This window comes from Cygnus atratus, chromosome 1, assembly GCF_013377495.2.
Source record: "Cygnus atratus isolate AKBS03 ecotype Queensland, Australia chromosome 1, CAtr_DNAZoo_HiC_assembly, whole genome shotgun sequence".
Classification (NCBI taxonomy): Eukaryota; Metazoa; Chordata; class Aves; order Anseriformes; family Anatidae; genus Cygnus; species Cygnus atratus.
The window spans coordinates 2,319,448-2,335,446 of NC_066362.1; the positions used below are offsets into that span (position 1 = coordinate 2,319,448).

General features: G+C 47.0%; 1 protein-coding gene across 4 annotated transcripts in view; it reads right to left on the reverse strand.

Annotated features, from left to right (window-relative positions):
* Window positions 1-4,799, reverse strand: part of EXOC4 (exocyst complex component 4) — a 383,044-nt gene extending 378,245 nt beyond the window's left edge. For 3 of the 4 annotated variants that reach the window (XM_050708396.1, XM_035566625.2, XM_035566623.2), the window contains exon 1: window positions 4,676-4,793. In XM_050708396.1, coding sequence (XP_050564353.1) covers window positions 4,676-4,761 — 86 coding nt within the window. In that variant the 5' untranslated portion in view covers window positions 4,762-4,793. Of the gene's footprint in view, window positions 1-4,675 lie in introns of all 4 variants that reach the window. The other variant, XM_035566622.2, reaches the window with a different exon arrangement.
* Between the last annotated feature and the right edge of the window lie 11,200 nt (window positions 4,800-15,999).

Below are 15,999 nucleotides of genomic sequence, written 5' to 3' on the forward strand. Positions count from 1 at the left end.
TGAGCACCGCACCGAAAGCTCCTGGTCTCCCTTTTGGTCTTACGAAGGAGCTTTTTCTTCAGCAATCCGAAGCAACAACTCGCACTCGAAGGAACCGGTGCTGTTTGGCAGAGGGTACGCCGAGGCGCTAGCGCTGTGCTTTACACCCAGGAGGAGCAGAGGGATGGGACCTGCAAAGCCCCCGCACCCACCGTGCTCTCTCGAAGCCACAAATCCAGGAGCTGCATCTTACCCTAGCACTGTCGGGCAGTTTGCAGCCACACGAGGACAAGGGCAAATTGAAAATATTCTCTTCTAAGGGCACAGGGAGAAGACCAAGGCTGCCCAAGCCGCAGCAGAGGTGGGGATTTTATTAGCATGCTTGTCAAACATTTATTAGGCTCCCCAAACGCTCTCTGCTTCTCAAAGACTTACTGTTAAGAACACAGCCACACTGCAAAACCCACTTCTCCCTTCGGAGAAACGCGAGTTTCTCCCCCAAAACGCGAGTTTGGGTGGCATCCCCGCCCACAGCAGGGGAGCTGGGCGGTCTTTAAGGTCCCTTCCAACCCAAGCCACTCTGTGACTCTACGAAGAGGCAAACCACGCCCAAGCACCCAGCGTAACCCCACGGCAGCCCTGCTGAGGGGCCGAGTCCCCCACCTCGCCACTCAGCCCTGCCGGCAGCTCGTGGTCTTTGGGAACAGCTCGGCCCCCCCCTGGGGCAGCGCCGGGCATCGCTCCCTCCTGACAGCAGCCCTACAGGAGGGCAGATACGGCACCGCCCCCCTATAAAACATCCCACCCGTGGGCTGCAAGACAGGTTTTCTGGCCGCAAGCCGTCCCAAATCGCTCTCTCCGTTCTTGGTCGTAACTGGAGAACCAAGGTGCACTCGGTCAGTACAGGAATCCTCCAGGAAACAGCTCCCGGAGAACAAACGCATTCCCGGCACAACAGGAAAAGCTGACGCTTCACAGGGAGAGACAAGGGCCTGGCAGCGGGACGGTTCTTCCTGCGGCGCCCTCCTCCATCCCACACGTATCTGCGCCCAGAGCAGCTGAAAAGCAGCATCGCAGAGACCAGGAACGACCCCGAGCTCCCACACTGCACAGAGACACAGTTTAGGGACCGTTACTGTAGGCTCGGGGGACGTCAGAAACTTCCTCAGGCTCCTTTTGAAAACCGCACGGCCGCTTGGTGCGACACAGCAACCCCCAGCGCTGCCACGAGACACCCTCTGCTACACGGACTCGGACGCAGTTGACTTTCCCGAAGCAGCAGCTCTCATTTCAGACCAGAGCCCGCAAAAAAAGAGCGCTTCTCACTTGATTTCAGTGCTGCCGTAACACAGTAGAGCTTTGTCAAGGATCTGGTCCTAAATACTCCCGCTGAAAAGGAGACTGGTTCTGCCCCTCGGAAGCCCAGGGTCCCTAAATCTGGCACCAGAGGAAAGTAAATTCATCAGTCTCTTGCAGTAGAGAGCTCCTTAGCTTGAGTAAACGTAAAAATACATCCCTTCATTAATAAAATCATTTATATTTATAGAACACCTACCTGCACGTTTCAAAGCATCTTACAGACAGACACAGACTCGATATTGCTGGCCTAAGCGGTGTTTCTTCCCGAAAAACACAGCCAGCTCTGCTACAATCAAAGTAGAAGATGGCGACGCTTGAAGAAGCCCCTCTGGTTTTGTTTGTTTGCAGCAGAAGAACGCAGGCAAAGTTTTGCTGCTCTTCACGCACAGCTTCCTTCCAGGGGCCTTCCGCACAGCCACGAGGAGAAAATAAAAGCAGCCTTGTAAACAAGCAGGGAAACGCAAGTTTCTCTGAGGGCTGGCGGGAGAATCCGTGCAATGTGTTTGGAAATAAAGCTACCAAGGAAAGAAAACTTCGCTACGTTTCAAACCAACGGCGGGCTGTTAAAATCCGTAACATCCTGCTGAAGCTGAATGAAGCGGTAAGAAAGGGAAAGGTTTAAGTTTGTTTGCAACGGTATTTTACGAGCATACAAGACAGCAAAAAACCCGTCACCTGTTGCTCAGCGGGTTCATCCTCACCCAAGTTACTACAAAAAAAACAACAAACAGAAGAAAGTGGCTTGAATTCCTTTCCGTGCTGCCTGCTTTTTGTACTTGGCTAACCCTAAGCACGGGGAACATTCCCACAACGCTTCCTCCTGCCTCTGCAATCAGTTCTCCTTCCAGGCTTGCGTGCTCTGGCCCAGCACGATACTTCAAGCACCACACCCAAAGCAAGTTCTAATTCAATTTTGGAGGTTTAGTTATCACCCTGGTCTGTTGAACAATTTTAATTGCACGAAGTCGATAACCTCAAGGTTGCACCCGAACGCCGGACGTGAGCTACCTCAGCTACCGGTGCCTGCGAGCCAAAGATTATGAGACAAACATGATTTCTGTTTTGGTGAACACAGTAACGTAAGCTCACTCTCATCTTAGATCATAAATGAAATAACAAGTTAAGATTTATTAAAATCGAGACCTAGGTGAAAAGGCAGCCCTTGTAACTCTTCAGTTTCTCTCGGCAATTATAGAAAACACGACGAAAAAAAAGGACGACTACTGGAGGAAATGCTGCAACAAGGCATTTACATTATTCGTTCTTCCACTACCCACAAATAACCTTAATTTACAGAAAACACAGTAATCTATCTACAGCTTACCACATTTATCTCCCCCGATTATTCAAACTTGAGGTTGACAAAGAAATAACAAGCACACAGCACTTCAAATCCACGCTGTCTACCCTTGGCCAAACACAACGTGGAAGCGCACAGTAAGAGCTCAGCATCCAGGTAAGAAGCCCGACTTCTGCCAGTTCTCACAACTATTCACGTTTTTATTATGCAAGCATTCCTTGGGAACTCATAAACGAGCGCACCCATGAGAGTACGTAGGCCTGAATATAAAATTTTAATAGCCACATACTTGGGTATTCAGCACTTGTTACGCAAAAAAAAATCAGAAGTTACCAAAGCACACTGCTACGACCGGCGTATCCCGTGTTTACACCGTGTCGTAACAGCGCACACATCCATCTGCAGAAAAGTTGGCCTTGCGTGTACACGCAGCTCCAGCCCAAACAAATCTGTTTTTCTAACCGGTTTTCTTACAAAACTAACGAGCTAGAGACAGGCCTGGCTGTGCCAGGCAGCTCCTTTCATTCATTTTCCAGCGCGATGCTTTGTTACCTATTACCACGCGCTTCCAAGGCTGCGGCGGTGACCCTGGGAAGGCAAAGCAGTCGTGTGAACCTCCCGCTTTTTTCCCCTGCCATCTACCTCAGGTTCTGCAAGATCTGAAAGACCGGTTTTGAGAAATAATGAAACGGGGATTTTGGCCTAAACACCATGGTTCACACAATACTTTTAAATTAGATCATAAAACGTGCTGGATACAGAATTATTACCACTCTAACTTCTCCAAAGTAGTAGAAAAACTACAGTTTCTAGCAGTTTCTGGTGAAGAAGTGAAGTTTGAAAGCTCATTACAATGCACAGTAACAGAGCAGTACGATTGCTTGCTGCTTACACCCAATTTGAAGCGTGTAAGACCAGCGTTTAAAAGCTTCAGTGGGAAATCAGCTGCCAACTCACTGGTTGTAAGCAGCCCAAAAATGATTTATATGCAGCTGAAAAAGGAACAGAGGGAAACTAACACACTGCCAGGTCCGTGCTTGGATCCCAGTATACCACAGAACCATCCTCCAGCATAGGAGAAGAGGAATAAGGGCAGACAGAAATCAATAGCCAACACAGGACTAGACACAACTGCCTTCTTTGCAGCCCCTGCAAGGCAGTGAGACTTGTTGGGGTGGTGTTTTTTCCACTATCGCATCCTAAAACAGGACGGCGTCTCCACAAAGGACTTCCTTTGACTTCCTTTGACTTCTCCAACCAGCCCTATTTTACCCAGTGCTGCTCTGTGTTTGTGGATGAGGGTCAACTACAGACTCTACAGCAGTAGGGAAATATTGCCCTGACCCTCCCAGTAGGACACAAAGCTGGGGCTTGCTGTAGTCTTGCTCCAGCGACCCCAGGATGCTGTAGAGCAAGGTGGCAACGGGAGGTGAACGATAGCATGGTTTGGGTTGGATGGGGCCTGAAAGGTGATTCAGGTCCAATCCCTTGCCATGGGGGTTGGAACTTTCCACCAGATGAGGGTGCCCCCAGCCCCATCCAGCCCGGCCTTGGGCACTGCCAGGGACGGGGCAGCCACAGCTCCTCTGGGCAGCCTGGGCCAGAGCCTCACTACCCTCAGAAGGAAGAATTTCTTCCTTATATCTAATCTAAATCTCCCCTTTTAGTTTAAAGCCATTCCCCCCGTCCTATCCCCACACCCCCCGACACAGAGTCCCTCCCCAGCTCTCCTGCAGCCCCTTCAGGCCCTGGCAGCCCGCTGGGAGCTCTCCCTGGAGCCTTCTCTTCTCCAGGCTGAGCACCCCCAGCTCCCTCAGCCTGGCCCCACAGCAGAGCGGCTCCAGCCCCTCAGCATCCCCGTGGCCTCCTCCGGCCTCGCTCTGCCACGTCCCCGTCCTGGTGCTGGGGCCCGGAGCTGAACGCAGGCCCCAGGTGGGGTCTCAGGAGCAGAAGGGGACAATCCCCCCCGTCAGCAGCGGCCCCTCAGGCCCCACACGCGGCCCCGGGAGCCGGGCGGGCGGGCCGGGCCGCCCCTACCTGATGACGGAGATGAGCAGCCCCGAGGGGTCCTTGCTCCTGCTCATCGCGCTCCGGTAGCGCCCCGCCGACTCGCCCGCCGCCATCTTGCTCCCCCCTCAAGCAGCGGGCAACCACCCCTGCTGGCGCGGCGCAGCCAATGAGAGGAGAGCGGGACGGGACGACGCGGGCTGTGAGCCAATAGAAAGCGGGCAGAGCGATTAAAGCTGCTATGCGTCGTGCGGGGAGAGCCGCGGGGTGTTCTGGGAGTTGTAGTTTTTGTGGGCGTGGCTCCGGCTTGGTTCACCCTCAGGTGGCATGGGCGGGGCGGGCCAGTGCCTCGCTGACCTCGTCCTCGTCTACTCGTTCCCCGTTGTTCTCATTAAAACTTCATTTCCGCCCTAATTCCCTCCTGAATGCAACGATATTCCTCTTTTTAACGTTTTTTTTGTTGAAACAGCTCTGAAGGCTTGCAAAATAAATGACACCTCTCAGAAATTGCCCCGAACTGTGGGCAGGCAGCACGGGGGCTTTGAAATGCTGTTAAAATCCATTAACCGGTCAGGAGATCATCAAAACGGTTGACAGATGTATCCACAAAAAGCACAACACCCAAAAGTCTTTTTATTTTTCCTGAAAATTACATAAAACGGGGTCATAAAGGGCCACATCCACCCTTGCCCCGCTGACAGGAGCCCGGCAGTGCTCCCAGTGCCCTGACATGGCGGCGTGAGGCGGCCTCAGCCTCAGCCATGCGCACTATGAGCCAAATGAGGTGGCTACACTAGTACGTAGGATTGAAAATGAAAAAAATGTGTTGGCTGCTGAGGGTACAGCATCCTACTTTGGCCACAACAACCCCATGCAGCGATACAGGCTTGGGGCAGAGTGGCTAGAAAGCTGTGCAAAGGAAAAGGATCTGGGGGTGCTGGTCGATGTTCACTTTACCATGAGCCAGCAGTGTGCCCAGGTGGCCAAGAAGGCCAAGGGCATCCCGGATTGTATCAGGAATAGTGCAGCCAGCGGGACCAGGGAGGTGATCGTCCCCCTGTACTCTGCTCTGGTGAGTACACCAGTTCAGCACCTCGAGTGCTGTGTTCAGTTTGAGCCCCTCACTACCAGAAGGACATCGAGGCCCTGGAGCGTGTCCAAAGAAGGGCAATGAAGCTGGTGAAGGGCCTGGAGCACAAATCCTGTGAGGAGCGGCTGAGGGAACTGGGGATGTTTGGTCTGGAGAAGAGGAGGCTCAGGGGAGACTTCATTGCTCTCTGCAGCTACCTGAAAGGAAGGTGTGGGGAGGTGGGGGTCGGCCTCTTCTCACAGGTAACCAGTGATAGGACTAGAGGGAATGGCCTCAAGTTGCGCCAGGGGAGGTTCAGGTTGGAAATGAGGAGACATTTCTGCTCAGAAAGAGCAGTCAGGCATTGGGACGGGTTGCCCAGGGTGGAGTCACCGTCCCTGGGGGTGTTCAAGGAAAGGTTGGACATGGTGCTTAGGGACATGGCTTAGTGGGTGACATTGGTGGTAGGGGGATGGTTGGACCAGATGATCTTGGAGGGCTTTTCCAACCCTAATGGTTCTAGGGTTCTATGAACCAGCTCGCACTACAAATACTGGCTGCGCATTACAGCCTCACACAGGCTGATTGCAATGACATCCTCATGGGGTTACCAAAGCATCATGTAATTTAATTTCTTTAAGTCACGGTGTTTTTTAAAAATAGCTTTCCCCTGTTTTCTCCAGGCAGGCAGTGAGGTGTGGTGAGCTGAAATAGCCCAGGCAATCTTGTACTTTGTGCTGATGGGAAGCCTGCTCTGAAAGGAAACCAGACCTACGTTGCCTTCTGCATTTTCACCCTTTTGTGCAGCTGGAGCTGACAAACCAGTGTCAGTTCACAAAACAGCAGGGAATTGGCACAACTTTGACATTTACAGAAGTTTCTAGATCTTCAACATTTATTGAAGGCCAACCTCCTTGTCAGGTCTGCTTCTTTCACTATCCATAAGCTCCCTGTCTTGCCACAGCACCATCCCTCTTTAAAAACATCAAGGTGTATGCTGCTGTGTTCAGGAGTTAGAAAAAAAAAAAGGGGTTGTTTTTGTGTGTGATGTCAAAAAAGTTATCTTACAACTGCTGCCTGCCTTTCCCCATTTGGAAATGAAGGCTAAAGATATCTCCCCAATGAAGTGCTTTGAGAGTCCATGTTAAAAGCACCACTCAGGACCCTGGGTTATCATTACAGGGGCAGGAATTCCTTAGCAAATGCAGTAACAGATATCCAGGTACTAATAGTCACTAAATGTTTTCTAAACCAGGCTCACTCCATCACGTCAAAGACGCTACTCCTGGTTGCTATTCTGGAGCTGTTTCTTCAGCCCAAAGCTGCACATTAATTATTTTAATTGCAGGAAAAATGCTGAAGTCTGCAGATACGTTAACGGTATCCATTTATGCAAACTGTATTTGAAATATAAGGTAATTGGAAGCATGGTATTCCTCGGGCTTATTTACAAGGGGCTATTCTTCCTCAGTAGCTATTGTGGAAGAATCTTTATCTTATCAATGGTTGTATCTATTTTAATTAGCAAAATGGCAGAATAAGTTCAAGCACAGGCACTTTAATTCTGAAATAAAAGGTACTTTATTCCTGAATAACTGGTGTGTTTTCAGAGCAGAAAAATTATTCCAAAGTAAAGTGATTTTTATCTCGATAGGTAGTGCACGTGACGTGTGTTCCTTTATAGCAGTTCTGCTCCATTTCCCCTGTGCAGACAGGCTCTTAGCTCTACAATTTGCAATCCAGCTATGCCAAAAAGCTTATCTTTGTTGATTTTCTGGGGAGGTTTGCTAATGCCTTTGCTCGAGGATGGTGATTTGAATGGCGTGAGTTTTATGCACTGGCTGGAGGGAGTTTTTTCGCAAACTGCCGACTTGCCAATATTGTTTTTTTGTTAATTGGCAATTTGTATTGACTGCTCTGTACCGGCACGTCCTGGAGATTGCAGTGGGGATGAAATCAATGTGTCCTGCCTTTTCATTCCTGACAGCTACAATAATCACCTCATTTAGGAGGAACTTCATCAGGACAAACAACAACAAATCTCCCCCAGAACTGTAACCTTACTGACTTTCAGCCCTCATCTCTAATTGCCAAACCACAGCCTTGTTCCTTTTACAAGCCATTCACTACTGACTGAAGCAGAGGTATGGGTGCAAATTTATGTTTTCTTTAAACAAAAGGAAAAAAAAATCGACGCAATACGCCTGATGCAGCACATGAACACCAAGATCTCTCTTCGTTAATAATATATGATACAATGAGGATGAGGGGTTGCAAGAACGGCATTTTCTCTATACACAGCTTCTGAGAAAGATCTCAACCTGAAAACCAATGGATTGGAGGTAGGGGGACAGAAATATACATTTTCTTTTCACGTTTTTTTCACTGGGCATTTTAGTACTATGAGGTATATCTGGTAAAATGAGTGGTTCCTTGACTGCTCAGATAAAATAAAGTCCAAGGTGGCCAAAACTTCTAGATGATAAACTAATCAGTGTCATAATGCAGAGGGGCTCAGTAAAGAATTCCCCTGAACCACAAAGAACTGGGAAGCACAGATGGCTTCACTCCTCCTCCCTATCCTCCCATTGTAAGGAATAAAAACGAAAAGGCTAGGTGCGGAGGCGAGCACACACTCTGCCGTTTCTCATCCATTGGGCCAGTCGCCCCTAGGGACCACCGCAGTAGCAGAGAGCTATGCCAAAAGGAAACCTAAATAGGCAAAGACAGACAAATTCTTTTGCAAGTATGGTTTATTTCCTTCAGGAAGTCATTACAATCTCCACTGGCAAAAACTCTTTTACCCACAAGACATAAGTCACTTTAGGGGATTGCTTTACCCCTTTCCCAAGACAGTTTTACCTGCAATCCTTTTCATAATTTATCCACTGGTATTTTCTAGGAGTCACTTATGAATTCCTAAGTCTAACAGATTTACCAGTGCTCAGCATCATTGTACACACAGGCTTCTCATCCGCAGGTTTAACATTTTTAAAAATACCACATTTTACATCGTTATTTCATTTCAGACATTACTAGAAATGTCAGAGAAGGGTTCAGCTCACACCGATATCTTACAGGTGTAATTGCCTTGTCTGTAATGTGTTTATATTAGTTATAATGAAATTACCTTTGACTTGCATCAGTGTAAATGGGCGCAGAGTGAAGGCCAGAGTTTCCATCTAAGTCTGTAAGAGCAATTGTACTTGTATAAAGCAAGCATAATTCAGTTGACGTACATCAGTCAGTTTAATAAAATATATTACCTCTTCTTGCAGAGTTTGTCACCCTGACATCAGCTGCATTACACTGAAATTGGTCCACGGTCAAAGAATTAGGCCCCAAACCCCTGCTTCTTGCAAGAGATTTAATTCTGTTTTTTCTTCTGAAGCTTTAGCAGCCTTTACAAATCTGCCTGAGTAAGAACTCAAAAAAAAAAAAAAAAGTGTGCTGAAACAACAGGATATGGCTCTACAGTTAGTCATTTGTCTGAACGACCTTGTTATTCCTATTTACCATTATGTAAGTCTGAGCTAAAGGTGTTTGGGGTTATTTTATTTTTTTTTTCTGTATGACAACAATCAGTGTCTCTTCCCAGCACGTAGCTGCCATCAATCCCTTCTGTCTCGGCTTGTGAATAAGAAGTAAGCAACCCATAGGGCAGGAGAAGCCATCGCCTGGCTTAATGCTGGGAATCAAGGCAGAGATATGATTCAAATGCCTCCTTATTGTTTTTTGCCTCCTGACATTTCCCAATTTGCACTGTGTACTGCTGCTGCAGGAAAAAATAGTAACTAAGATTAAGCTAAGTGGAAAAGTACTGCTGCTTTTCCAGCGTCAAAGCCACAGAACCTATGGTAATGCAGTCCCTGGAAGAAATCAGAGCAGAAGTGTGAGGTATTTCTCTTCATATGCAGGTAACATACTGTGAAAGAAGAAGATGAGCTGTTCCCCTTCTGTAAACTTAAAAAACAGATTATTGGGGTTTATTTTTTCCTCTTTATTTGATTTATCTTTACTAAGGGAATGCTGGTTTTGCAATTGTACAGCCTGTAATAATACAGAGGGACAAGACCGAACCAGACAATTTGATAGTTTGCTCATGCAGTTGGTGCCCTGTTTCAGTTTCAGACCTGGCCAGAATGAGGTGGGGACAGAAACCCTGTAATTGATCCTATGGAATAATCTTTTTTATTATTATTTTTGTGGCTTGCTTTGTTAATTGATATCATTCCCTGAGAAACAGTACATTGCAAGGTGGTAGATCAGCTTTCTTACCTAGTTATGCCTTATCACACTTAAAAATTCCTGTGGAGCTTGAGCCCCAGTACTGGCATTCACCTTCCAAAAACTTGAACATGCTCCATGGCCTTCTCAGCTAAGCACGTCTGTATTTCTCCATGAGAACTTTATTCAAATAGACAATTTTCTGGCAGCGACAATAAATGTAGAATGAAATCAGGTTTTCCACCATTACTGGGTATTGTAAATGCTCCAAACCTTGGCTTAGGAAGCCTAGACATGACTTACTGGTGGTGCCTTCCCTCTTACTGCTAAGACAAACCCCCCCATTTGATGTCTGGCATCCTGTGGTCCTCAGCTATCTTCCAGATTAGAAATCTTCAGCCTCCCTCTCCTTAAACTGTGAATGACAGCAGGCTGCGTGATGGCTGGTTGAAACTCAAATCGTTAAGCCTTCATTAGGAAATGGAAAACCTGAGTGTGTAAAAAATATGAAAAGCAACACGTCCCGACTCTCTCATGCTTAATTTTGCTTTTTTTTTTTTTTTTTCCCCCATCTCCTCTTTAAGGAGTTCTTAAAGCCTACCCATGAGCCTACCCTACCACTCATTTTGACCCAGCTCCGTAAGTTCACCATGTCTGTCTGACCATCAGTCCCCACATAATGACTTTTGGATCTGTTGAGTGTCAACCCTTGCCTCAGGTGACACGTGAGCCAGGAAGTTTCTGAAAATACGTGCCCAGACAGAAATGAAAGTCCCAAATTCCTCCTTACACTGAGGTGGAACTGCAGGCTTGGCTCGTCTATTCCAGCAAATTCATGTGGGATGGAGAGGTAACAAATCCCTCAACCCAAGAAAAAAACTTAGATCAGCTCTCCACCTTATTAAACTGTAGCCAGACAAGCATACAAACCCATTGGAGATAAGATTTCATAAATTCCACTGCTCACAGAAGTATTTCATCCTACTGAATACAGCTTTGGATATTTTCTGCTTTGTGTAACTAGCAGCTGCAGGCAAGAGAAACAACAAAAATTTGAACTGAAGTAAGTAAAACTCCCAATACCAGCAACACACTTGTATTTTCAAAAAAAAGCAGCACTGGTATCAATCCTTCCAAAATGAGACATCAGACATCCAATTTTGAGGCTTCCCTTGCAGAAAATGGGGCATAACTTTCAGCAGCTGAATAGTCCTTTTGGCCTCAAATTTAATTTACTATGAAGTGATATAAGAGAAGGATAATATGACAGTTGTTGTACTTCTATAGCACTTTTGACAAAGTAAATATATCACTGGCAAACATCATAATCCCCGTTTTACAGAAGAAACTCTGACCCAGTGGTACTAAAATCAAACAAACAACAACAAGCCCCATTTACCTTACAGTCTTAAAGTTTTGCTGCCAAGGAGGAGAAGAAATCAGAACGATCTAGGCTCAGTCTGCAGTAAAACGCAGTTGAAGGGTGGCCAAGTTGAAGGATATTTCAGAGAGTCGGTGCCGCTGCAAGGGCTTTAAACAGTGCTGTGCATGGTCAAAATCTGAGTGTCCCCAGTGTTTGACCTTATCCTGAGACAAAATATCAGTGAGGAAAAGAGCTTGCTTTGGAGAGCTCCCTTAAGAGAAAAAACCTGCGGGCTTTCTGCTGTGTAATACCACCGTACCCGAGCAGCAGCCTGCTCCAGCTGTGCTGCTGTGTTTTTTGGCCACGTACACTCCGTGCTTCCTTCGATGGGGCCGGTCAGCTTCTGTCGGTTTTGCCACCCTGACCCGTGATGCCTTCCCTCCTGCTGCTCCTGGCCCGGGACAGGGTGATGTGCCCAGGCTCAGCGCCACTGCTTTGGTGATGGAGAAGGGCTGACTTTCCCCGTGCCCAGAACATTACCACCCCACACCTCTGAATTACTCCCCTTTCGTGGCCAAGGGGAGCCCAGAAGCGGTCACCAACCTGAATCTCAGGCTGGACAGAACTAAAATCTTAGGCCATATCCATCCAGCAGCTCCAAAATTCAGACTGAAAACTGTTCATTAGTAACCTGTCTGCGAGATGGCAGTAGTGATACCTCCGGAATACGCGTTGTCGTGAGGTGGTGGTGGGTAGTCAGGGAGTGAGGAAGCTCTGTGAGCTACAGCCACTGCAGCTTTGAAAGCACTGTGATAAAGAGCTAAATGAAGCACCAAATCTACGGGAACAGACTTAAATCAACTTTATTGTACAGCCGTGTTATGCGGGCACTGAATAAGGCTGAAGATGGATGTCTTTAATTTTTGCTGTTATTGTCAGCAAGAAGGACAAAATCAGCAAGACAGATACTTGCAGATGAACCCCACAGCTCCATCACCACTGGTGCAGGGCTTGAGACAGACGGGTTAGGATGGAAGATCGCTGCAGTTTGCAGTGTTTATTGAATGCTCTTGCAGTCACCAGAAGACCTGACAACGGATTAAGAGATGTCAGTAGAGTAGAGCCAGCCCATAACCTTACAGAAATGCGGTTCGGGTGGTCTTTGCAAAATAAGAATGATGGGTCTCTTGGAGATTTGCTTTATGATGTTGCTTGATTTAAGCAACAGGAATTTAAGCTGTCGGTACACCGGAAAAGTTCCTAGAGATGGTGGTGTAACTATGTGATTTCTGAACGATGCAGGAAGGTTTTGCAATCCCCATTTAAAGACTGGCAATGCAATATTAAATGCTCAGCTCAAAAATGGAGTGTAATCTATTGTACATCTATAAAATGAAATGTAAAGCAAAAAAATATAAAATAAATAAAAAATAAAAACACTTCATCATCCCTTCTTTAAACATGGTATCGGTGGGAATGGTGTTGTTTTGACAATTTCCCTTAAGGAAAGGCAAGGCCAACCACCCATGTGATAACTTTTCTTCCTATTTTTATGGCTTTGGAAAAGAAAAACATTTCAAGGAGTAGCCAGCTCCAGGGATCTGGTGAAAAATTATGTCAGCACAACTAATAGATGTCTGTCACAACAAGTGCTGAAGACTCCCATTCAGCTGCTGAAGACCATTCAGCTGCTTCTCTTGCTCTTTTGTCACCCTATCACACTACCCTCCGTTCCCTATTCCTCCCCAACTCATCTCCTGCCTTTCTGTTGTGTCCTCTCTTCCTTCATCTTTATATTTTACTAATCCCATCCACTAAACACCACCGATATTTTTAGAATGATGGTGACACAATTCAGATTTACAGATCATTGGCTGCACGCTTCTGTGCTATCTCCTTTTCCTTCTCAAACTCACGTGTCTCATCTTTTTAAATTATAAACTCATCAGGGCAGAGGCCACCTTGGTATAGTGCAGATTTATGTAGTATAATTAACTGGGGTAATAAAGTACACCTCAGTGGAGGTTGAAACGTAAATTATGGGGTTTACATTGGTTTAGCTTTTAAGGTGAGTGGCGAACACTAGGATGACCTTGTCGAACTTCTTGCGTAACTCACACCGGGCACTGCCCCACCACTCACAACGACCTGCTGGGGGTTATCTGACTTTGCCAGAAGGTCTCCAGACCTCTCAGCCGCCTTCTGCCCCTGTGCCTACTTGCACCGTGTAATCTGAGGTCGTGGGATGTGAAGGATATTGCAGACGAAACGTTGGGTTCACCCAATGGTGCTCACATTCTATATGTCACTTCCCTGGCATGCAACAACCCCTTCTGGTGTCCCAGATATTCACAGAAAATGGGGGTTATGCTACAACTGCATGAAATATAGACCTGGCTTTGGACGAACAGAGTGCAAGAGGCAAACTCTTTGCATCTCACAAGCAATGCACGTGACTTGACAGATCTGGCTATGCATCTCTCTGTGTTTTATCCACAGGTCCAGGACCTGCATGTCTTGCTGAGAGCCACAATGATGAGAAGAAGCATTTGGGCTACGTTTGCACTCTTCTACAGTTCCCCTTATTCCAAGCAAGATGTCCCCATGGCAAATCTGGTCTGGGAGTCCCTTCCCAACCATGCACATGGGCGAGCAGGGGGTGACACAAATCAGAGGCAGAACATGGATTCAGGCTTACGATGAGCAAAAACTTGAAAAGACCAGGACACTGAACAGCCTTTGTTGGCGTGCTTTTCTCACCGAGGTAAAAAGGAATGGGAGAAGGTATGGTATAACACATACTGACTTTCATTTTTCCAAGGGAAAAAAGCAGTAAGTGCGTAGCCTTGGGTTATGAACATCTTGATCGCTCAATCACAGTCTCAGCGACTGGCTGCAGTCATTACAAGCTCAGTAAATTTTGGAACCTTTGGAAAACTGCTGCTGCCTTTTCAGTAAGAAACCATTTGTCTGAATTGGTTTTAGTTCAGTGAGTCCAGAAATCTCCGGGATGTAATGGCAGGAAAAACCACAGGGGTAGATATATTCCTTGGTATATTTCTGCCTTCAATACTTACAAAGACAACATTCCTTTGCTGTCGTGGAGGCAAGAAGGGGCAAGAATATCTATGACCATTTTATACCCAGCTCGAAATATAAATCAACATGCTGCAGAATGAAAACCAAATCCAGAGGATTTTCCTTTGTTTGGTTTTATTCTTTCCCTGTGCTTCCATGCCACTCCCAGGTGCTCAGCTCCCCCTGTGCTGGGAAAGAGCAGTGAATGCAGAAAACTCTCTGGGGTCTCCAGGATCACCAGGCCAGCAGCAGGGTAAGTGGAGCAGGGAGGCTGGCACACACCTGCAGTCTCTGGTGATACAGATCCTGCTCTCTTCTCTGTATGTTCTCCCTGTGTGACTTCAGGCACAAAGATGGGCTTTGGGGATGCAGGAAAAATCTCATCTTCAAAATCCTTGCAGGTACAGAGCCTAATTTCCACCAGTAACTATCCCTTGATACATGAAGTTTTCATTTTGCAACCCAGAAGCATTTTTATCCCAGCAGAGCTCCTCACTGCCCTTGCTGTCACCCAGAATGAAGGAATTTTCTGTCTCTTGCTTTAAAAAAATCTCATGTTGAGTTACCCTTTACCCATCCAATGCATATATAGATGACCATATACGTTGCCTGCTGCCTGCTTGAATTGCTGTCAGAGAGAAGTGGTCTTCTGTGGTAGCACGGGTCAGAGCGCTCATCCCTGCCTTGCCTGGAGCAGTGCTTCAAACCCTTCCTCTCCTGGGGAACATCCAACTCCAGACTGAAGTCTGTAAGGGCTCAGGAGGGGGAAGGTTGCTCTCTTCACTCCCAGGCTGATGTTCTTTGAATTGTAAAACCCACCCAAGGAGCTGATTGAATGCTCGGGCTAGGAACTTAACTGAACTCCTCGGGACTGGGTGACTGAGAAGTGCACGCCTGGGCTGCGCACGTGGCAGCAGCTCTGATTGGGGTTGGGGAAGGGACTAATGCCACCTGCACTATTAAAGATCAGCTGGGAAAGAACACAAACATGCTTGTTATGTGCCCAAGCTTTTCCTTTACAACAGCTCTTTTCTATTTGACTTTGCAATTTTTTGAAAAAATATACTTTGTTTTCTCTCTGCAGCGAAATATGATAGGCTGACATCCCTGGTAGTGAAGATGCCGCCCTGCCTGTGCTACCTGGGAGGGCAGAAAGACAGCAGAATACACTTTTGCAAGGGTCCTCTGTCAAAACAAGCAAAACGAATGAACAAGAAAGTCAAGACCTGGCATGTAAAATTCCCATGCTCCAAACTCATGCAGGTATCAAAGAGAAAGAGAGGAAATTCAGGCCGAGAAGGAGGGGTGAGGAAAGCTTTGATTTTGGAAAGTTGCACTGGGAGGCTGACGAAGGAATGAAAGCGTTGCCAGTGCACCAGGGAGCTTTGAGTTAAACACCAGGAAACGACTATCAAAATACAGACAGGTGAAATTATAACGCGACGAAACCCAAGCGCTGAATAATATTCTGCTGGGGATTGTTTTACTGTACCCCAAGGAGCAAATTTCAGATTGTCTCTGCTTGAAAATCCTTTATGCAAAGACCTTTGGCAACTCATATCTGGATTTGCCATTACAAAGCAACTTTAATCCTCGGTGACTGCAAAGCACTTCTTA